Consider the following 23,153-nt stretch of genomic DNA (forward strand, 5'->3'; position numbering starts at 1 on the left):
AATAAGCTATTTAAAAAGCGCCCAGTAGTAGAAGCCAACTGTCTCCATCTTCTATCCATTTTATTAAGCTCTGTCACACTTCATTTCCATTTGTACAATAGGTGTTCTGAAGCAATTTCTCGTGTACTAGGGGTAATTAGGTCTTTGTTTCATTGCAGTTAGTGGGTTACTTTCAGGAAAAGCCAGTTTTTCAGTTTGTCTTCAGGGTGTTCATCTGTCATAACTCTGCTTTCTTCCCATTCTGTCTCTGCAGCTGTTCAGTGCAGTTTGTTACAGTGACACCCGTTAACATGGTTACAGTTAATCATCTGTCAGAGTTTGAATTATATACTCTTTTACCCAGGGGTTTATGCAGCCCTTGAAAACACTTCAGTAAGAATTGTGCTGTGGAAAACCTTTGACCTGAGGATGTACATTTTTCCATGTATATATTTTTTTTCCACAATCTGGTTCTGTTTAGCTATTTGCATAACAAGGACTGACACTACATCTTTCTCTTTGATTGCCTCTCTACTTGAGGTCAAACTGAGTGAAGATCTATGTGGGGTTCTTAACTGTGCACGTGGTTTGTGGCACATGGGTGTATGTGTGTGCACAGTGTTGTCCCAGTTTCATGGGGTAGCGTCTAGATTTCTGCTCTTGGCATTTTTTACACTCACCAGTGCAACTCCTGCAACTGCAGTGTGGAAGAAAAAAGGAGGGGTCTTGACATCACTGTCCAGTGGGGTCTTTGGGTTTTGTTGGTAATTTGTCTCTTGGAGAGGTAAGGGTGGAATAGCATGATAATGCACACTGCTAAAAATTTGCTTTACTGTGTCACGTTGCTGAGTCTAACCCATAGCACTTCATCTGTCATCAAATACTGGGAAGTGGACAGCAAAGTCTGTATGCCTACCTGCATCTAGTTATTTGTATAAATTTAGATATTTGTTGCTCAGCTCCACAAGGATATGTAAATTTGAATGCTGTTTTGGCCTGACATTGATTATATTGGATTATTGTCTAGTCATTTCATTTACAGCACAACATTTACAGGTGTTTTGAAAGCCTTACCACTCTCCAAAATATAGAAGCCAGTTGCAGGTGGTGTAATTTTGCCTTCAAAAACAATTTGAGCAAATGCACCATCAAGTCCAGAGTTGGATTCTTATGTTTAAAGTTTGTATCTACTCAGTGTGTAAAATCCAGAGCTTAACTTCCAGAGTAAGCACGATTAAAAAGGCTGGAAGAGCAGCTGGTGACTTGTTTCTGTAAAACAGAGCAGCGCCTTCAGCCTCTGGAGCAGCGCACCTAGGGATGTTTCAAGCTGTGCTCAGCCTCACCAGTGCTGTCGTGGTGTGGCCAGCTCGTCTGAGGGTGGCTGGGGACTAAAAAGTGCCATTTGTCATGGTGGTGTGATTGCATGAGGTGCTTTGCTGCCTGTGGAATTGGAGCATTGCTAGCAGAGTGGTGGCTGTTTCTTGAAAGCTGTGTTTGGCTGAAGGCTGGCATTATTCTGAGCTCCATTTGGTTCCTCCCCAGTGAATGAATAAATGTTATACTGGAGTGCTCAGGAGAAAAACAGGGTCAGCGTGCTGTGTGTTGGTCTCACTGATTTCTGAAAGGATGGTTTTGATAAAAAGAAACAATGGTCTTTCAAGGAAATGAAACTGAAAGTTTACATACAAAAGTTGCTGAGTTATTGAGAATTCACAGGAGTCACTGAAAACTGATGGAGAGTGTGGCTTGGTGATGCAGCCTTTGTCAGCTTAGGGTTTTGGACTCTGTGGCAGCTTTTGGAGTGCTGGGCATTCTCTTCAGGTGAACAAACGGTGTGTTGGGCAAACGCCCTTTTGGGGCTGGTGTAAGAATTCGGGAAAAACAGTTGCAGAAATGTTTGATAGAAGATCCAGGGTTCACTCACAAGCACTGCTTGGCTGACTGTGTCCTTGTTTCAGAGCACTGTTCGTTCCATGGAGGGCTTTAGGAGGTCACTTTGTGGTGTGTGGGGTGAAGTGGTGTTTCGTGGAAGCTGACAGCAGTTATGTGATTGCACGCACTTGGAAATTGAGCTCAGTCATCTGGGTGTCTCTTCCTGCCCTGCAAGTGTTGCAGGCTGGGGTGCATAGCTTTTACTCTTGCTGTGAAAGCTGGCCTCAAATGGTTTACTGTTTTTATGCTTCCATGTGAAATCTCTTCTTTACAGGCATAGTGATCGTAGCACATGCCTGCTGCAAGGGGGCAAAAACTTGCAGTATCAGTCTGCATCTAACCATCACTATCCATAACCCATGATCATTTTTAATGTCTACTTTTAACATGTTTCTTGTGTGACTTTGAGTCACCCACCACCTGACAGAAGCCAGTAGCGTTTGAGGCAGAGGCACTGTGGTACTCTTAAAACTAGAAGCATTTCAATCTGCATGGTTATAAGTCTTATTAGCTGTTCCAGTGTTCTCTAGAACATGTGTTCTCACAGCTGTGGATATGAACATCTGGTGGGAGCAGTTTTAAATTATTTTAGAGATTGAAAAAAGCTGTTCTGCTAATGACAAGAAGTTCCAGGGTGGTTAATCTACAGGGTTTGAGTCTTGCTCTAAGAAGCCAAATGCTGTTTTTTCATCTGTTATTTAGCTCCCTGTAAACTCAGGCTAGGTTCAAGGGTGGGAAAATGAGATGTCTGAGTTTTAAACTTTTTTTTTTTTTTTTTTTTTTTTTGTCCCCCACATTGTTCTATAAAACAATCTCACGGGAGCTTCATCAAATGGGACATTTCTTTTAATGTTACTATTGAGAAACAGGCTTTTCAGTGTGGCCAACTTAAGATGCCTGACTAGAGTGGACAAGGAAATTAGCTGCCTTATCTAATACTGTACTCAGGCTTCTGTTTTGGCTTATTTCCTGAAAAAACTCTGGAGAGTGTTTAAACTGGAAGGTGTGATTACCACTCCTTCCTTTAAACAGCAACCAAAAAAAGAGATGTTCTGTTTGTTTTTTAGACATGTGGTAGGAAGAAAAAGGTTCCAATCTCTTTCTTTTTTTTTTTTTTTTTGAATTTGCAGAATGTATGTTAGGAGAAATCAACTCAAAATGCACTTGTCCAGAAAGGATGTGAAGGAGGAGAATTCCAAATTTTCTTGTTTGTTGCAAGTTCACAGGTGTGTCTTAGTTTACATACACTCTGTTATTTTGCTTAACAGTGTATTATGCTTTTCAGACCACTTGGGAAATACACCAGGAAGTGAGGATTTGACAGGAACATACAAATTACACTTCTAAGATAGGACAATTTTCCTGTATTTTCTTTACTGTGTTTATGGGAAATTTTTGCTAAGGGAATATCTTCTTTTACATTGCTGTTATTAATATGTGAACTAACAGAAAAAGTACCTCATGGATAGCAATTAATCTCCCTAGTTTTGGGCCTTGTAAGAAGTAATGAATTTTTCAGTTCTGTCTTTAGCCTGTTTTGGATCTGAATATTGGCTTCTGTCTTTCTGACTGTATAGGAACTTGGCTCTGGATCTCCTGCATTTATACCAGATCTGTATTCAGTGGGTTTTGATAGTCCTAGCTGGTCTGTGTATTTATAAACTGGAAGCATTTCTGTCTCCCATACACACAAAGTTCTGGCCTGCATCAAAGCAATTTTTGGAGAGAATTCCTCTAGCCCTGTAAGAGGCTGCCATTGATGATTCTTTATTCTCTGACATCAGAACACTGTATGTGAACTATAGTCTATAAAAAGGTGACAAAAGGTCATGGTGAGGTGAACCATTCAGCTTCTCTTTAGTGAGCAAAGTTTGCAGTCCAAAACTTACGTGTTTCAATGACAGGTGTATTAAATCCCACTCTGAAAAGTCAGTCTGTGGGAGAGAGGCTTCCCCCCAACTCTGTTTGCACATGTAATATGAAAAAGGAGGCAACCCTGCAATGCTTATGCTCTTAGAACTGTATTAAGTTCTCTGGAAGTGTAAAATAGAGTCTAAGGTTCAGCTGCTTGTGACTTGCTAGTGGTGACAAAATGAATGCCCTCAAAAATGCTAATTTTTTTTTTTTTCTTATATGAATCAGTTCTGGAAGAGCAGATATTTTTGTGCTCTGTTTTTGAGTTTCCCTTATTTTGGGAATCAGTCTTACAAAAATTGAAGACATTATTGTATTTCTTACAATGGACCATGTTCTCAGTGAACAAAGTGGAAGCAGTTAATTCTTACACGAAGTAGCCATGGAAAGAGTTTTGTTGAGAGGTTTCGAGGAAGTCCTCACTCCATGGAAATGAGGTTTGGTTTTCTGCACTTAGCTAGAAGCAAAAGAATATTTTGGCATCTGATCTCCAAATCTGTGTGCAGAGGTAGGTGTGAGTGATTTGCTGCTAGCAGAGTGCCCAGACCTTGTTGATACCACGACTGACAGGTGGTAAGTGAAGACTCAGGGGTTTTGATGTGCATCTAGTGTCCTTGTCAGTTTAACTTATGGTAGATATGCCTTTTTGGACTTGCCGTGTTTTTCTCTGCTCTTCAAGTTGCACATTTTAATAGCTTTTATCAAAGAAATGCTGACTAGCTATTTACAAGCTTCTTTGGTTTTTTCTGAATTTGGTTTTGTTCCGCAGGGAATAGATGTGAAAATGTCAGTGTCCTGAGAATAGCAGTTAAAAAGATTTGGCATTTTTTGCCTTTTATCACAGGCCCATGTGCCCATGAATTTGGTATTGGTAGAAATGTGGCAGTTTGGAGGAACCTCTGAATAATCTTTCTCGCAAAGAACATTTATAGTGCTAGGCATGGAGCTAGAACTGTGCCTGCAGGAGGAAGTAACTCTCATCTTAGAGGGTGGTGCTTTCCAGGGCACAGATGATGCATGTTTAGTTAATCTGGGCAAACTGGGCTTGCAACTGCTGATGTTTCATTTTTTACGTGTAAGTGGAATGGCTTTAATCTCCGATTTCATAATCTGGCACTTTAAACAGGAATAAAATTACTTCAAAAATATATTAGCCAAAGTAAATATTTACACAAGCAGTAAAACGTTATTGTATTGCAAATCTAGTGTCAGAATAGGCAGGGGAAGTTAAGCACATTGGCTGCGGATGTTTAGTGATTTTAACACCTCTCAGGACAAAACAGAGTTTTTGGTGGGGGGGAAAAGCTTGATGGGGTTGTCATTGCCACTCTCCAGTGTCGTTCACCTGTTCATATGATAACAGGCTAATTAAGCATCCGTGAGAGGTTCACTGTTCACATTTCAGCTGCTGTTGGAGTTGTTTGTTTTCCTTTGTGTGCTGTAAATGCTCGCATGCCATCAGAAGCACAAGTTGATGACTGTGTTTTATTACCTGGGGTTAAGTGCTGTCTCATTGCTTCCCAGGCTGCCTGCTATTTCCCGGGGAGATCATGAAACGACATCGACATCGGCTTCCTAGCAGCAGTGAGGACTCTGACGACAATGGCAGTAAGTGCTCCTTTGTTGTAGAATGCAGGAGGTTTTGGGTTGGAAAACGTGTTCTAATGCGGTGTTTCATGTACCTGGAGCAGTTTGCATATTGGTTGAACTGGTAGGAATGTGTACTGCAAGGATCTAGTTTTGAGTGCCTCAGTCATTCTGAGCACAGGTAGATCCAGGATCGCCCCGTTAAACTTGACGTGTAGTTTTAGTGAATAAGATAAAACAAGAGCAAAAAGTCAGTAGTCATTTTTGAAATTTGAAAATCTTGGCAAGCAGAATAATTTGTCATTGTAAGGACGGAGCGAGCATGGAGACATCTGACATTGCCCATGGAAGTTTGCATAAGGATTTTAAATTTGCTTCAGTTTTTCTCATGCCCTCTTAGGCAGTGGGAAAGTATAGTGCTTCAAGATTAAGCAGAAAAGATTAACAGAGAATAAAAGTTGTCCCTCACTGCATTTGAAGATTTTCTTTGAGGAACTGCTTACAGGAATTTGAATTTTGGAAATCACTGATTTGGATACAGAACATATTTATGGTTTTTAACTGTTTCCATACTGATGTAGCTAGCACACACTGTGGTGTTTCTCTGTCTTGTGTTTGGATTCCAGTGACTGATAATTTAAGCAGAATCTTAGTCTTTCATTTAAGCAGAAAAAAGAAGGAATGGGGAGAGGGGTGAGACAAAATACCAGTTTGGGGAATGTGCCAAGGTGTCTTATTTGCCCAAATGAGTGAGTAGATTGCACTTGACAATACTGCAGTTCAGCCTGTTGTCAGAGAGCTTTTTGTGGTTTTAATTTGATCTATCTGGGTGCACATCTTCGCACCTGAGGGTTTTTTTGTAAAATTTCAGTCTGAAAATGATTGGGGTGGTTTCCTAGGTGTTTTTGAAAGCTTCACTCTGAGAATGGATCCCTGTGGTACGCTGTGGCACCACATAGGTGACTACTTCACCTGCATGCATTTCTTAGGTATGTCTGTGCTGCCTGGGCATCTGCTCAGGTATGGCCAAATCTGCCTCTTTAAACAACCCTAGGCAAACTGTTGCTGAAATGAAGTAGTAAAGGTGAAAGGATTAGAGAAGGTAAGAACTAGCAGGCTGATTAGGAGTTAATCCAAACAAGGATTGAGCAAAATCTGTTAGAGGTGAGGAATTTGGCTTGGTTTTGGCGAGCTACCTGGAGTTGAGGGATTTTTGGAAGAAAAAACCCCAAACCAATCAGACATGTTTTTATTGGTAAGAAGTTTAGTTGAGGTTGTTGAAATTGAAGTCAGTGTACTTCCTTAAAGGTGATGTGTACCTCCCAGAAACAAAGGTGTGTTTTTATTTGTAAGATAAACAAGTAGCAGCAAACATGATGTCTTCCATTAGAATTTAGCTTCACCCTTTTTTCATTCCCTAGCAACTTTATAAAATAGTGTTTCATATTAATAATAGTATTTCTTTTCATTCGCTTAACTGTTTTTTTTAAGACTTTGATCTCTTCAAGTGCTTTGTGTAACGGCTTTTACCAAATAAAATACAAAGCAGTTAATCTTGGACTTGAAGTTCTGAAATAGATACAAATGACCGACTTGTTGCTGATTACAGCACTTGTTTGCAATGTCATTTAATGTGTGACTTGAATAGTTATCAACTTAGTGAATTATATTTTCCACAAAATCTGTTCCATAGATCCTGATATAAGAAGATGAGTTTGGAAAAGGAAGCCTCTTGCCCTTTTATGATCTGTCTATTTTAAAGCCTGGTTATTGCAAATAACTTTGCTGAATAAACTGCATGGCAAAGGTAGTGAAATTTTAAAAGTGTTATCAAGTATTATTTGAAATATATACGACTTCTTTTGCATTTTTTCTTCGTTATGTGGGTTTTGGGTTTTTTTGCCTCTTGTTATTGGGTGAATTTAGATATGGTTCCTGCATATCCATTCTATTAATATATACATGTTCAGAAGAATCAAGAGTTATTAATCAGAAGCCCAGATAATGTTTAATGTGGGGTCAGCACTTCCAAGGCTTTTGTCATTCAGACTTCCCTAAAAAGAATGACTGACCTAGCTTAGGTCCTTCCACTTTTTCCTGTTTACAGGAGATACCAGTGGTTCCTTGCAACTATTTTTGAATGTCAAGGGTGTCCCCTTACAGGTTTCACCTTCACATGGATCTCTTGCCTTTAGTAGAATTACTGATTACTCTTCACTATGTTTGTTTCTGTATTCTTACTTTGCCAGTAGTATCTCTGATCCACTGTACTTGCAGTAGCCTTAGAAGGGTAAGCCAAGTTTCACCCCCCCTCCCCACCCCCCTCCCAAAAAAACCCCCCCAAAATTTCTATTGAATTTTTGTGGACTGTATCGAAGGCTTCAAGTTTTTCACTAGCTGTTTTTCCTTCTCAGAGTTTCCAGAGGCTGACAACATTACATTGACTATTCTGGGCGTTTCAAACAGACGTCTTCTAATTGAAAAGTTGAAATTTTAATCAACACTTAGTTGGAATCCTATTGGCAAACACCTGCTTCCCTTTCAGTCAGTGGTGCTTCTTGACCCTCCAGTAGACTTGTTGCATCATTATGAACTCTGTGGTCTTTGAGCTTAGGGCTCAGCCTTGCTCTCCCTCATCCTACAAGATGAGGATTGCGCCTCCAGCTGCTGCAGTTCTGCAGCTGAGTTTGCATACCATGCTTTGCTAGACTGCGATCGGGCATCTCGGGTTCATCATGAGGGTCACTGAGTAAATGCATTTGCGGTAACCTGAATGATCCTGTTTTTTGGGGCTAGGCTCTAGCATTTAGGCTTGTGCAACCCAGAAAATATTTGTAAAAAAATCTACATTTTATTCCCTTGAGCTCCGGAACCTGAATATTTCTAATGATGCCACTAATAATGTAATTCATTAAAAAACAAAACAAAACGTTGTTTTTGTTTGGATCACTGAACTGAATCAGTTTCCTTGGTAGTCACAAGGAAACAAAGCTCATACCCAAGTGCTAAAAATACATTATTCTGGAGACAGAATAGTTCTTCACAGGGAGAAAAAGGTGCTCTTGCTTTGTGAGATGAAAGAAGGGAGAATGCCTTTCATTTAGGGGCAAAATACAGCAGAGAAGAAAGCTTGACAACCTGGCTGCAGTCCTAGAGTATATACATGTATTTACTGACTCATGTAAGATATTTTAGCATGGGTGGTTATGTGTTTTTTGAAGTATTTTAAAGCCTTGCAGCTTAAAGTCGGCACCCTTGCTTTTCTCATTACTTCTTCTTTGCCCTCAGACTTGATTCTTTTCCTAAAGCTAAGCTCCCAAAAGTATTTACTGCATGTACTTCAACCTAACTACTAGAAATTGTTAAGCTGTGTCCCCTTAGAATTAAAATTCTAAATCCTCATTTCAACACAAAGCCAAAATAGCATATTTGAAGCACTGGGCAAGAGGTGTCAGTGCCAGTTTTGCCAGGCAGTTCTGCAGTTAGTCCCTGGATAGCTGAGCATGTTCTCAAGGGTTCCATTTCCTGAAATTAGAGGTCACTTTTGAACCTCTAATCCATGAAATATAATTGAATGAAAAATGACTGCAGGCATTGGCCTGTATTTTGAACTCTTGTCTAGATGCAGAGGAATGGTGTTGAGAGAGGCTTGAGGAAGTGCTTAAGAGTGTTTGCTCCTGAAAGCTTTTCTTCTTTGGTCACCTGGCAGAGCTTGTTTGTTTCTGTGGCCTTCCACATAGCATTGTACAGCAACTGTAATGGGCATTCATATTAGCCAGGCCCATCATAAAAGCCCTGTGATGTATATGCTGCGTTCTTCAAAGCCTATGGAAAGGAAATCAGTAGTTTACCTCAAATCCATTACACTTCTGTTTTCTGGTGGCTGGCTAGGGCTTTGATAGTTTTTGAGCAAATTTTGTTACACTGCATTTTAGCTTGCTCCTCTGTTGCTAAACCTTCTTTTTATGGTTATGAGTCTCGCTCTAATTAAATGTTAGATACCGAAGCTGTTTTAGCTTTCCTGCTCACTGTTTGACACCCCTGGCTTTTTAGCTTCATTGGTTGGTAAATCCTCAAAGGTGGTCTGTACCGAATATTCCATATGCTGTTTCCTGGTGAGATCAAGTTGTGCAGTGGTGGAGTTCCCATTTATAGCCTCAAGGCATTCATTTGTGCATAAATTAGTTTGACATGTGGACGGCTTGTGTCTTGGTTTGGAAGACAGGTATCTGCTAGGGAGAGGCGGGGCTTCTCTAGGAATGGGGAACTCCAATCCCTTCCCTCCAAGTTATTATAATTTAGAAGATTAAAGAGGCTTTTCAGTCAGAGCTATGGGAAAAGGAATAACAGTTCTTTACTAGTAAATATAACAGGACAAACAAACAACAACAACTACAGCAATAACAATAATAATAAAAAACAGAACCAAGAACCTCGATGGGCTTTGTCTCTCAAGCCCCGGGCAGTCTGATCTCTTGGGACCCCAAGAGCACCAAGCTGAAACGGTGGAAACTGCGAGGCTGATGACTGGAAATGGTGGGTTGTCCCGGCAAGCAGGGGGGTGTCCCGGCAAAGTGAGCAGTGCTGAAGAAGCTGCAATGGCTGGACAGGGGCTGACACAGCTCCAGCAGGGCAGGCAAGGAGCTCCGAATTCCTGGGCGCTCCAGCAGATGATAGAATTCCCAGGGCCGGACCCTGTGTCAACAGTGGACTCACGCAGCCAGCAGTCGCCTGACCATCCTCTCCGATGATGAGTGCAGGAAGAAAGCACCCTCAGCTCCCGGAGCCCCTGAGCCTTTCCCTCCCCCAAACTTGAGTGATCTTCCCCCACCCTGACACTTGTGTGGGTCAAGTACCCTTTCAGCATCAGTATTTAGTCTCTTAGCAATTTATGGGGGGGTTGGGAAATTCTATAGGGAAAGAAAAAAAACAAAACTGAACCTAATCCCCAACAGCTTGTTTTGGAGAAAGATCTGAAACTCATGGACATTTGTATAAGGGAAATTGTGTGAAATCCAGGCACTCCTTGGTGTCAAAGGGAGTTTGTGTGCTGTTTTCCGTGCACAAGGGATTCAAAGCATGATTTTATTCAGACTTTACTTGCTCACATGATGCTTTTTCATTTATTCTTGGAGGGGTTGTCAATTTATCATACTCCTACATGGAGAGTGTCCAAGAGTGGAGCTGAAGACACTTGCAGATGAAAAATATTTCCAAGATTTACAGAGTTTCAGGTGAGTTCTGAGAAATGAAAGATTTAATACCTATGGATTATGGAATAGAGTTCTGTAATTTAGGCAGACCCTTATTCTATCGTTGCTAAACAAATGTTATTTTAAAGTTAAATGAATTTCACCAATATCCATTGCGCTGACTGAATGACGGGGATCTTAGATTTAGAAAGGGCTTTGAATCCCAGTGGATTCCTGTAGTGTTTGAGATGGATCCCAAGGTGCCTTCACAAAGGTTACTGAGTATATAACCTTGGGGGTGTGTGTCATTTACTGTAGAATTGCAGCTGCTGCTGGCCTGAAATGCGGTGATTGCACGTACAGAGCTTTGTGAAAAGGAGGTGAGAAGCATTTTTTAGTTTTTCATTTGAACTGGCTGGGAGGAAGGGATGGTGACAAAACAACACAATGTAACATAGTTACAGTGCTTAGAATTTGGGCAAAGCAGTGTAGTGGTCACTTACATGCCTTTGGAAAAGGGTTGGTGAGTGATGACAGATGGTAAGAATGAGCATCTTACCTGAAGGTTGATCTCAGAGTGGAGCAGTGTGGCTCGTGGTGAAGTTGCTGGAAGCAATCTAGAAGAGTGATTTGAAAGGTTTATTTTGATATGGTATTGAATCTGAGGAAGGCAGTTCCCATAATGGTGACTCTCATTTGACAGGAAAAAAGATTTGACAGGAGGAAAAGTGCCAGGAAAACCACAGCTCTGGACATGAGGAGAGCAGACTGCAAAGCTGCTCAGGGAACTAGTAAGTAAAGTCTGCATAGAAAATGTTTTTGCAGGTGCTGGAGTCCATCAGTGCTTTGTCAGTTTTTAAGCACCACCTCCTAAGGGCACAGGAGCAGGCAATTCCTAAACATTGCAAGTCAAGCAGGCAAGCCAGAAGGCTGGCTGGGCTGAGCAGGGATGTCCTCTTGGATGTAAGGCGAAAAAGGGAGGCACATTCCCAATACAAGCAAGGTCAGGTGACATGGGAAGAACACAGAGACGCTGCTTGTTGCTGTAGGGAGACATTCATGTGGCCAAAGCTCACTGGGAGTTGAAGGTAGCCAGAAATGTGGGGGACAATAAAAAGAGTTTTATTAAATACATTAATGGCAAAAGGAAGTATTGAAATAGTATCAGCCTGTTACAGGATGAGGATGGTCACTTCACAAACAGGGACATGGACAAGGCAGAGGTGTTTAATGCATTCATTGCCCCTGTCTTCAGCACTGATGGACCAAGGGAGTCTCAGTGCCCTGAGCTGGAGGATCATGACGGTGAGAATCAACTCACAGTTTAAGCCTGAACTTGTGCAGGATCTGTTGCTGCAGCTGGATCTCTACAAATCTGTAAGGCCTGATGGGATTCATCACAGAATCCTCAAAGAACTGGCTGATGTCATTGCAGAACATCTCTTGATGATTTTTGAACAGTTTCAGGAATCCTGAGACATTCCAGCTGACTGGAAGCTGGCAAACATTGTCACAATTTTCAAGGAGGAGGACCCAGAAACTACAGGTCTGTCAGAGTCACCAGTGCCTGGTAAAATCATGGAAAAGATCATTTGGGTAGGTATTGAAAAACAGCTGTAGGATAATGCAACCAGCATTGGTCACAGCCAGCACAGCTTCGTGAGGGGAAAGTCCTGCTTGTTGAATCCTTCTGCAACAGGGTGACCTACCTAGCTGATCTAGGAAAGCCAGTAGTTGCCATCTTTTTGGACTTGAGCAAAGCTTTGGATACTGTATCTCATAAGATCTTTCTGGACAAGATGTCCAGCACGCAGCTGAACATCGTGTTATGTGATGGGGGAGCAACTGCCTCATGGGTCGGGCACAAAGGGTTATATAGGGAATGGGGTAACATCAGCTGGTGTCCAGGTTCTGCAGGGCTCCATTCTCTCCCTATGCTCTTCAATGTCTTCCTAAATGGCCTGGACACAGAACTGCAAGGGATACTAAGGAAACTTGCCGAGGGCACTTAATTGGGAGGCGGTGTCAACTCCCTTGAGGGCAAAGAGGCCCTGCAGAGACCTAAGCAAATAAGAGATGAGCAGTCACCAGCCATATGAAGGTCACTAAGGACAACTGCACCTGGGATGGGGCAATCCTGGCTGCACAGGCAGAGTGAGGAATGAGAGGCTGGAGAGCAGCGCTGTGCAAAGGGCCGTGGGGGTCCTGGTCCATGGAAGGTTGAATGTGAGCCAGCAGTGCCCTGGCAGCCAGGAGGGACGGCCCTGTCCGGGGGGGGCATCAGGCACAGCATGGCCAGCAGGGCAAGGGAGGGGATTGTCCTCTCTGCTCTGTTCTGGGGCGGCCTCACCTCCAGTGCTGGGGGCACTTTGGGTGTCACAATGTAAAAAAGACATTAAGCCATTAGAAGCCGTCCAAAGAAGGGCCACAGGGGTGGTGAAGGGTCTTGAGGGGAGGCCATATGAGAAGTGGTCTGAGGTCAACCTGGAGGAGACTGAGGGGAGATGTTGTGGTTTTCAACATCCTTGTGAGAAGTGGAGGGGCAGGTACAGATCTCCTCACCTTCATGACCAGTAACAGGACTCAAGGAAATGGCATGAAGTGAACCAGGGAGGGTGAGGATGGATTTCAGGAAAAGGTTCTTCCCCCAGAGGGTGGTTGGGCACTGTAACAGGCTCCCCAGAGAAGTGGTCACAGCACCAATCTGACAGGAGTTCCCAAAACATTCGAACAATGCACTCATGCACAGAGTGTGACTCCCAGGGCTGGTCCTCTGCAGGGCCAGGAGTTGGACTCCATGGTCCTGATGGGTTCCTTCCAACTCAGCACATTCTGTGATAGCATGATTCATTTTTGGAGAGGCACATTAATTTTTCTTTACAAGACTGCTAGATTGAGTACCCGCAAGTCCACTGGACTTTCAAGGCCTTGACAACATCATGTTATCAGCCTGTGAATGAGAGGTGCTCAAATTGACTTTGATAATCTGTAGTAAACTTGAGTTAAAGCTGTCTACTGCTGTGGTAGAACATGGCTACCATGGGAATTGGTCTGGGGAGCTCGAGCGGCACTTGGGTCTTGTGCTGGAGAACAAGATGAGATCTAGGAATTCCTGACTGTTATAAGAGTGACATGTGCCTGTGCATGGTTATGTGTGTGTTCTGTGAGTTGATAAAACTCAAATATGTACTACTGTGTGAAAAAAGGGACGACAGCTGTTAACTTGTGTTAAAATGCTGTGGCGGGGAGCTGCAGGGATGGTTCTTTATGTGTGTCAGAGACTGAGCAATTGTGTTGTGGTGTTGTGAAGCACTGCAGAGATCATATGGATCGATGCATTGTTCAGCAGCTGCAACTGGGGAGTTGTCAACTGATAGTAAATTTCAAGCAGCATTGCTGTTGACAAGAGATAAAAGGCTATTTCTTATTCTGTTTTGATCTTGAATGAGATTATTGCATAATAATGTGCTATAAAGATAAGGAAGATAGATGGGCAAACCCTCCAGCAACAGAAGAGTGAGAAAGGAAATTTGGCTATGTGAAATGGTCTTAGGTTGTGTTTGCTTGCATGCTGCTTTCTCTGTGATGAGGCCTGAAGACTTCTGCCTAGCCAGCTCTTTTCTGTACCAGACATAATGGGAACTGCCCACGGAATAGTTTGCTTTGTGCTGGAATTTGAGTCCAAGCATGGAGGTATTTCTAAGTGGCATGGAGCCCCTGCTGTCAGGAGCTGTGGGGCAGGCACTAAATGGGGAGAGTGAGCACCTCTGTTTTCTATTCAGGCTGCAGATCTTTCTGACAGGGTTGGCAGCGGCACCTAGTTGGTCTCAGAGTGAGGTGCAGAGCAGCATAGGCATCTGGAGAGGCTGGTGTTAAGCAGAAGTGACAGCCAGACATGGATCTGTGTCACGGCCGCTTTGCTCTGTTGTGCTGCCTGCTGTAGCGGGATAGCAGGAGTGTATTTACGGTGGGAGCAGTGCTTGCAGTGATCTGAGGCTTTGAAGTGTTCAGAGGCTGTAGCAGCAGGTAGTTCTGCAGGGACACAGCTGGGTGCCTTACAGGTGGCTTTACAACAGCCTTGTGCATGATATCTAATAGCTGAGGTTTCTCCGTTCATGCTGAGCAGTGTATTAGTTGTGGGGTAGAATTCCCTGAGGGTTTGAATTGTTTTATTGATTCCAAGTAATTTTCTGTTTTGATTGGATGGGGTTTTTTTGGAATGAAAATGTATCCTTGACACATCATTTAATAAAATGATGCAGTTAAAATTGATTAAGTTGTTCCTTTTGGGAAGAGTGTGTTCTTCACAAGTGGGGAAAGAGAATGCACACTCCTTGATTGCTTTCTTTTATTTTCAGGAGGTGTGTGTGTTACATACACCCTGTGGCGGTATTATAAGAACACTCTATTTACAGCATGGACTGTTCATAGCAGCCTTGGGGAACAGAAAAAAAAAACCCTGTTTGAGTCTGAGAAGTCCTTTGCAGCACTGGTGGTGTGTTAGAGCTCTGCCTCCCTTGCTGAGGATTACACCTTTTTTTTGTGGTTTGGGTTTCTTTTTGCTTTTTGTCCTTAAGTGGATAAATGTAAAAGGAAAACTAAGAACATGTAATAGGAGTATGATCCCTCTCCCGTTGTTCTCAGTGATGAAATCCTTTCAGAACGCGCAAACATCTTGGTCAAGTGATCTTGGTCTACCTCCCAGAGGAGGCTACTCAGTAGCTACTCAGTAGGCTACTGTGTTCATCCTAGACTTGCCGTGATCATGTGACATTTCATAAGATAACTTTTATCTCTGATGTCTAAACATGATAGAATTGTGTTTTGGATGTATTTGTTTGGCTTCATGCCTTGGGGTTGTATTTTTCATATTTACTGTTTCTCACATGGCTTATGGTAGCATCATGGGCTCTCTTAACATCTCACTGTTTTTCCATCTGCTGTGAAACTCATTCTTCCCATGAGGTATATAATGGTATCTTACAGAGCTTTTATATCTTCCAAATCCCAGTGATTCAGACTTGCCTTATGGGTTTTTTTTTTGTTTGTTTGTTTGTTTTTTTTAATTTTAGTTTTATTTTACCATAACTGAGTTTAACTCTTCTCTTGATCTTTAGTTGTTTTTCAAGTCTTGGTGATCCTAATCCAGTTTGGGACTAGGGCTAGTACTCAGAAAATTTGATGAACACCTCAAGTGATTTTGGATACTTAATGAAAGAGAATGATTTTGGTGAAGTGCCTGGAATCTTTCTGAAATAAGTGAACTAGGTTCATGTGTTTGTTATAGTACAGGAGAGATGTTTTGATTCCTGTGTTTTGTTTTGACCAAAGGAGAGTCTGCCTTCTATATAAGCCAGGGATGGTTCTTTGCTCATGCACACTGGGAAGTACAAATCAGATCATTAACCACTGAAGTAGGTGTAATGGGCTGTGAATTTCTGCTTTCATTGAGGTTCCTTCTCTGGATTAGGTATGAAAATATGGAAAAGATGCTTAATAGACAAATAACATCCTTCATTTTCCTCCACTTAACTTTTGTTGGTGTAGGCAGAGTGGGTGGATGGGTTATTAATGAGTGTAGTTTGGGAAATGCAGTGACTTGGGCTTGGCACTGGTGAAGACAGTGACATTTTGCCATTAGCTTTATGGAAGCAGAGTTGAAACTCTTGTTTGGGATTTCAAAAGTAGTTAGATTCAATACTGCTATGGGCTGGATATTTTGCTGTAATTTGGCTAGCTTCTTCAATTTCTTACTCATCTAAGCAGTGGTGCTAGTTTGAATCTATGAATTCAAGGCTTATAGTCTGGCTTTGTTTATTCAGTGAGTAAATGTTTTACCTATTGATGTGAAGCCCTTGCCAAAGGTCATCTGTTAGCTGTAGTGTGTAGTAAAACCTCAGTCCCATGAGGAATTCTTCCACCATTTTCTCCTGGTATTATGTAGTTTACACTACTCAGAAAAATCCTCTTCAGCCTCTTCAGTAGCAGTGTTTCCACCGTGCCTTCTCCGATTTTGTGTGCTAGGAAGCAGCTATTACAGAACTACCTGAGAAACTTTCTTTCCTTATTCAGTGTAGCAAGGGAGTTGGCAAGGAAAAAACACTCATTGTAATAGATCCTGAAGAAGGCTGGCTGTGTTTGACTTGTCTCTTACGCACGGAAATTTTACATAGTATGCTTTCACACAGCACTTAAAAAATCGTTAGAAGTGAAGCTCCTGTAGTTTTGATGATAAGAGTTACCCTTTTGTGAAACATGGAACAGTTAATTAATCCAGTGGCCAGACCCTTGCGTACATGGACAAAGAAGTGTGCATTTAAGTCACTTGTTCTGATGTTTAGGATGACACAGTGAAGAAATGGAGATGGGTGTGACATATGGAAGGGATTGTCTTACTCCTCACTGTTGTAGCTTCTTTGTGGCGTGAGAGAGACCTGGAAAAAGCTGCCCATACTCTTTTGTAATTCAATGTTTGATAAGTTATCTGAGCTGAATTAAAGGACACTGATAAAGACCCAGAAGTACATCACACTACCACTACACTAATTTTGCCAGATGCTTGCCTTACTTGGGATCAACTGTGCTAAAGCCTCCAGACTCACGAGCTCATCTCTCACAGAAACTTGAATCAAACACACCTTGCCAATACAGCTTGTTCTTAATTCTTTCTCTTGTGTGCAGGCTCTCTCTCCCAAGGTCCAACAGTGTACAAAACCACTCAGATCCAGAAATGAATTGGAAATTTCCAGGTCCTGACCTGCTGGTGCAGCAGTTTAACTCGCTGAACACCTCAGTGGCAGCTAGTTGGTCAGATATTAATGTCTTGCCAGTGGAAAATATCAGAACCCATGAGAACTGAATACTAATCTGTGTGGGGTATGTATGTGGTCTGTGTCTTCTAGGGAGGCTGTTGATTAAAGAAATCACATCTGTCTGAGTGTTAAAATGTTAATATTTACATTGCTGAATTACAGGAAATAAATACGGATTTTTTTTGTCATGCGTTTTACCTGTATATCTTACAGTTTTTGTGAGGGATTTTTCTCTTTCCCTCTGTCCTTATGTAGAGTTTGGGGATGGTCTGATAGGAGCTTGACAAGAAGTTCATACTCCTGCTTGTGTTTCTTTTTCAGTTTTCAAGGGAACATTTAAATGGAATGGTAGTTAAATGATCTTGGGAGTCTGGCTTTTCTCACAGGTTAATAAATGGCAGTCAGTCACTATTTTTCTTTTTTTTTCCTTCTCTTTTTTCCCTTCATAGAAAGAAGGAAGAGTGCCGATAACTTCACCATCTTTTATATTAAAACACTAACGTTTGCTTAAAATGATCCTTTCTGTATTGTTACTCAGGAGATAAGATTTTTAGCTATTTGCTGGGAACATTGCTTTAATTTTCACCATTATGCATATTCTGTGTCATATCTGTTATTCTTTGCTGTGTTTCAGAGAGGTTTTATTTGGGCAGATTCTTTAATGTATCACTAACTGAAAAGAGAAGACAAAGAGATAACTAAAACATAATGAATTCAGTCATATCTTTCCAATGGAAGCCTTGGACAGTTGCTTCACTTATAAATATTTTTTTTTTTTTAATAAATATTTAATAGAGAACTTATCCCATCCTATGCTTTTGAGCAGGGCTTTCTGATCCTTGGGAGGTTTCTGCGGGCTGGAGTGAGTCGGTGTTGCTCTTACAGACTGTAGCTTTACCCTTTTTACTCCTACCACATTTGTGCACAGACAGTGAAGGAATGAGCAGTGTAGGAAGGCCTTTGCATCAGTTTGCTTCAATTTGTTTGCAGTTAATGTCCACATTTGCAAATTCTGAGTTAATGACATAGGTCTTAGCTTCCCTATCAGATAGACCTAGTACAAGTCCTTCATCTCTGCAACCCAGAAAGATTTGTCTTTTTTTTTTTGTTTTTCATTACTGCTGTATAGTTGGCAGTGGAAAATACTTGCTGTACGTGTAGATCTTACTGCGTTGAAATTAGTTGATTTGCACAGGTATAATATATTTTGGTGTCAAAGCACTATCTTGTCAAAGGAATGCAGGTTCTTTCTCTTTTTCCTTTCCTCCTGTTAAAATATTTCTGAAAGCTGACAGAGTCTCTGTCAAATGGTTTCAAGGCAAAAAGGTATAATTTGTTTGGAATGTAGTGAATAATTATGCAGGCAAAAATCATACAACCACACTTGGAGATTTTGTTTGTGAGAAGAAACAACAGCTTGTTCTGTGGGCTCTGCTCTGTGTGTGTGTGTGCTTCATTTTGCAGAGGCTTATGCTGACAGAAATCAGGTAACTAGTGTAGGTATCTAGGACATTAACTTCAAAGAGTACATCCCAGGCTATTGGCAGAGTTCCTGGTCAGGTATTAATCTGCAGTAAGTAATTTATTGATGCTCGGGGGAAGGATGTTTTGAAGTGGCTCTTTTTGAATGCTGGGTGGAAGGGAGGTAAGTATGCAGCCAGTACAGGCACCCCTCAGTTAGGAACTGAGAAACAAAACAGATCCAGGTGAGTGATCACAGAAATTGAGGATTGAGTGGCTTTTATTTTCTGGTTGAATTTGAAAGAGTTTCCTGGAGTTTTGTCACAGAAGCCTGCAAATTATCATATCTGTATCCTAGGTCTGTCTACCTGGTCCCAGCATTCCAGATCTCAACGTCGTAGGACTTCATGTTCCAGAGATGAAGACCGGAAACCTTCTGAGGTATTTCTCCAGTTTGACTACTTGACTTGCATTTTGTTACATCTATCTAAGTACCTGTACGCACAATATATACATACATGTTTGTTGGGTTTTTTTTTTTGTTGTTGGGTTTTTTTTGTTTGTTTGGTTTCTTTTTTTTTTTTTGGCTGGCACACACCTCCTCTCCCCCCTCCCCAGAAGATTAGAGAGTTCAGCTGTTGGCACAGCTACTGCCACCACCAGTTTCTATCTGTGAATTTTGTTGTAGTCTGACACCTATTCAGCATAGCTGCAGAGTCTTCTTGTGCTATTTTAGGCATCGGGATTTCTTTGCAGCTTGATTTGTGAACAGTGGAAATTTACATTAGGTGCATTTATTTCATAGTTTGTAGTGGGGCTTGGTGTGTGTGATCTTTGCTAAAGTGCTTGTCAAACTAGAAATCTGCTTCCTGACAGTTCTGTCTCGTCTAGTGCTTTGAAGAAATACTATCAGGGAGATAAAAATCTTTGAACTTTCTGGGTTGGATCAGCTGTTAGTAACACACAAAATGTGATCCATTTCTTTGGAAATGATCTTGCTGAATCTTCCTGTCTTCAGCCAAAATAGTACGCTGCAGACTTTGTAGAAGCTGCAAAGAAAGGATTAGCTCCGGGAGATGGAATTTTTCATTTATAGTACTTGCCCACTACGTGTATTCCTTACACATTAGTGAGTGGTGTTGAGGAAAAACTGCTTTATTAATCTCCCTAATGGCAGTGTACCTGAGTCTCAGAGAAGAGTTTTCCCAAGGAGAATCCCATTCTTTGTTCAGTGTGAACTATGCTTAGTGTTGGTGGTTCCCAAGCTCCTTTGATTGTTGGCTATTAAAGACCTTTTTTTGGTGACTGTGAAGATCCCTGGTGAATATATTCTTGTTTGCGATAGGCTTCTTTTCCTTAGTTACCTTTTGTGCATCCCTTAGAAGGGGAGCCCCTTATATCTGCTTTTGAGAACTACCTCGTGAAAGGCTATCAAGAAAATCTGAGATAATTAGGAGTCTTGCGGCTGTTGTTTTTTTTTGTGTGCTTCTGTTTTTTTCTCTCCCTTACCTCGCTGTTGCTGTCAGTCTTTGCAGGTTTTTGGTGTTCTCTCATGTTTTCTCAGTCCTGTATGAAATTCTCTTGTGCTTCCCTTTAGCTCTGCTCCACAGCCTTTCCCCCCCTGCATTGTCCCTGCTCGCCACAGCAGAAGTGCGCTGGCAGGAAAGTGACACTCGGAAACTACCTGGGTGAAATCCTGGGCTCACTGAAGTCAATGGCAGAATTTCCACAGACTTCAGCATGGCCAGGGTTTCACCCTTTAGCTTTGTAGTGTCCAGGGCTTCTGAGAGCTAGCAGTTCTTTAAGCTCTGCTTTCCTTCAGGCACTCTGATTGCATCAGCAGCTAGAGCAGAAGGAATGGTGTCATGGGACCATTGGCCTGAGAAGGTGTTTCTTGGCTGTCAGGTGCTGCATTAGCTTTGCCTTCTGAGGGAGTTCTGTGACAATTTTGTCCAGGAGCCTGAGTTATTTTGGCTCTGAGATTGAGCAAGGTCTGTGTCCCATTTTATATTTTTAGTCTTCTTTTAATTTGACTTTTGATTTGACTTAGAAGTGCAGAATCCTCTGGCCAGTTGTTTGTTTTGTGAGCCCATTTACTTTGTGGCTTACTTTTCGTTTCTTGATTGAAGCCACACAGGACTTGTAATTGAATTGTTTTAAACATTTCATTATATTTCATTGCTGGCATTCACCCTGTTCTTCATATAGCAATCTTTTTCTTTACTTTTTAATGTTGGCAGTTTTTCTGAACGTGTCAAGACAAGCGTTAAGAAGCATGTCATGACTTTATGCTATTTTAATGACAAAACCAGAGTAGAAACAGAAACATATGTAAACAGAAGTGGGACAGTATGTGTGTGTTGGGAGAGAGGAGAGATTTTGAGATGTGCAGTGTGGCAAGGCACACTGGAAAATATTCTCAGAAGTGTGATCAGCCATCAGATACACTAAAGTACTTCCCAAAAATCCTGGGGTTTTTCAGGTGTGTGAGTAGTGGATGATGGAAGTGGCTGCTCTGTGTACATCTGGTTGTGCCTCAGCCACATGCAGCAGTGGGCTGAGGCTGAGGTAGCAGCACTGACCACTGGTTTGGGGCTGGGAGGATAGGTCACTTTACCCCCTTAGCAGCCTCATAAGGGAGTCTAAGAGCACCACCCTGAAAATCCAGAGTCTTCTGCTGTAGCTGCAGTGCGGGGCTCTGTGGATGTTGGTTCTGACCACCACGGCTTGAGAAGTCTGCAGGGAGCTCCACCTGTCATCTTCTTGTCCTGGTGGTGCTTATTTTCTGTCACCTGGTTGCTTTTTAACCATTTCCTTTGAATGAGACAGGTTGGGAAGGGCTGGAACTCGTTTCAGCAAGTGCAGGCTTGTAGTTGGGATGCCTGTGATAGCAGCACTCGGCTTTCTGCAAGGCCCACAGGCTGAAGCTGCCACAGCAGGCCTGCCACAGGAGTGAATCCCTTTTTATTTCATTCTGTGGCTTTTTGAAGACAGCTTGGCTGCTTGTTCATGGCTGCTAGCCCACAGGTTGCTAAACATCCTGCTGGCTTTAGAGCTGGATGCCTTTTCAAAGGTAAAGGAAAATTACAGCTGTGACAGAGGTGTCTATAGCTGATGGAATAAATACCTGTGCTGAATGGGGAACTGCCACCAGAATTCCAGTTTGGGTCTTATTTTTTTTTATCTTTTGTGTTATTTTTATAAGTACTTGCACAAAGAGTAATCTCCTTACAATTTCCTCTTGCGACTGGTCATGGTGGAGTCACACCTTGATTTCTACCACAGGGAATTTCTATAATGTCTTGGTATGACTCAGAGCTCCAATAACTTGAAAAAAAAAATCCAAAAAGCCTGGGAGCACAAATGAATCTTCCTTGTGCTGCTGTTTCACAACTCAGCTTTTATTGCAGCCAATATGGAGGTAAAAGTGGGTAATACCTTTTAGAACAAGTCTCTGGTGCAGGAGGAGTGCCAGGACCTGTAGTGTCATTAGGTGAGAGTCATCCTGTCAGTATTTGTGCCTTCAGCCACCCCTTTCCCTGCCATGAAGCTAAGCCCTGTTCTGCAGTGGGCTGGGCTAGTGCACTGGTGGCACAGTGACCTTGTTCCACTCGGTGCTCCATGGTTACCCTGAAGCTGTGAATCGTAGAGTGTCGATATCAAATATCAGTGTCTCTATTTTTCTCTCTTGGTCACTCTCTTTGCAGGTGTTCAGAACGGACCTGATCACTGCCATGAAGTTACATGACTCCTTCCAGCTGAACCCTGATGAATACTATGTGCTGGCAGATCCCTGGAGGCAGGAGTGGGAGAAGGGAGTTCAGGTGCCAGTTAGCCCAGGGACCATCCCAGAACCAGTAGCCAGGTATAGTTTGGAGGAATGGGAACAAATATACACGTTTGTTCTAGCAGCTTCTGTCTACGTTGCCCAGGCTTCCCAAGCTTTATTGCACAGTGCCCAGCTAGGAAGGTCTTGATTCTCAGAGATGAAGAGCAGCCTGACTCACCTTTTGGAATGGTCAGAGTGGTCAAGAGTCAGGCCTGTTCTGCCCATGTGAAATACAAACGTCAGAGAACTTGTTTTTTGCAATAAACTAACATGGAGTGTAATGACAGAACCTTAAAAATAGCTTCTATTTTTAAGCCAGACTTGAGCTCACTTGCCATTCCTGGAAGAACCCTTGTCTGATGTTCCCTCTGCTTATTTCTAAGCCATAGGTTCTTTGCAAGGACCAGATGAACAAACCAGGCTTAAGGGCTAGAGAAAACACAGCGT

At 42.1% G+C, this 23,153-nt stretch overlaps 1 protein-coding gene across 10 annotated transcripts in view; it reads left to right on the forward strand.

Annotated features, from left to right (window-relative positions):
- JADE1 (jade family PHD finger 1) overlaps positions 1-23,153 on the forward strand; it is a 111,886-nt gene that overhangs the window by 71,339 nt on the left and 17,394 nt on the right. For 7 of the 10 annotated variants that reach the window (XM_058420661.1, XM_040064628.2, XM_040064625.2 and 4 more), the window contains exons 2-4: positions 5,350-5,433; positions 19,236-19,318; positions 22,585-22,742. In XM_058420661.1, the coding sequence (XP_058276644.1) occupies positions 5,350-5,433; positions 19,236-19,318; positions 22,585-22,742 (325 nt within the window). Of the gene's footprint in view, positions 1-3,119; positions 3,138-5,349; positions 5,434-10,547; positions 10,647-11,307; positions 11,396-19,235; positions 19,319-22,584; positions 22,743-23,153 lie in introns of those variants that run through there. The other 3 variants (XM_040064627.2, XM_040064633.2, XM_040064632.2) reach the window with 3 other exon arrangements.

The sequence above is a fragment of the Hirundo rustica genome, chromosome 5 (assembly GCF_015227805.2).
Source record: "Hirundo rustica isolate bHirRus1 chromosome 5, bHirRus1.pri.v3, whole genome shotgun sequence".
Classification (NCBI taxonomy): domain Eukaryota; kingdom Metazoa; phylum Chordata; class Aves; order Passeriformes; family Hirundinidae; genus Hirundo; species Hirundo rustica.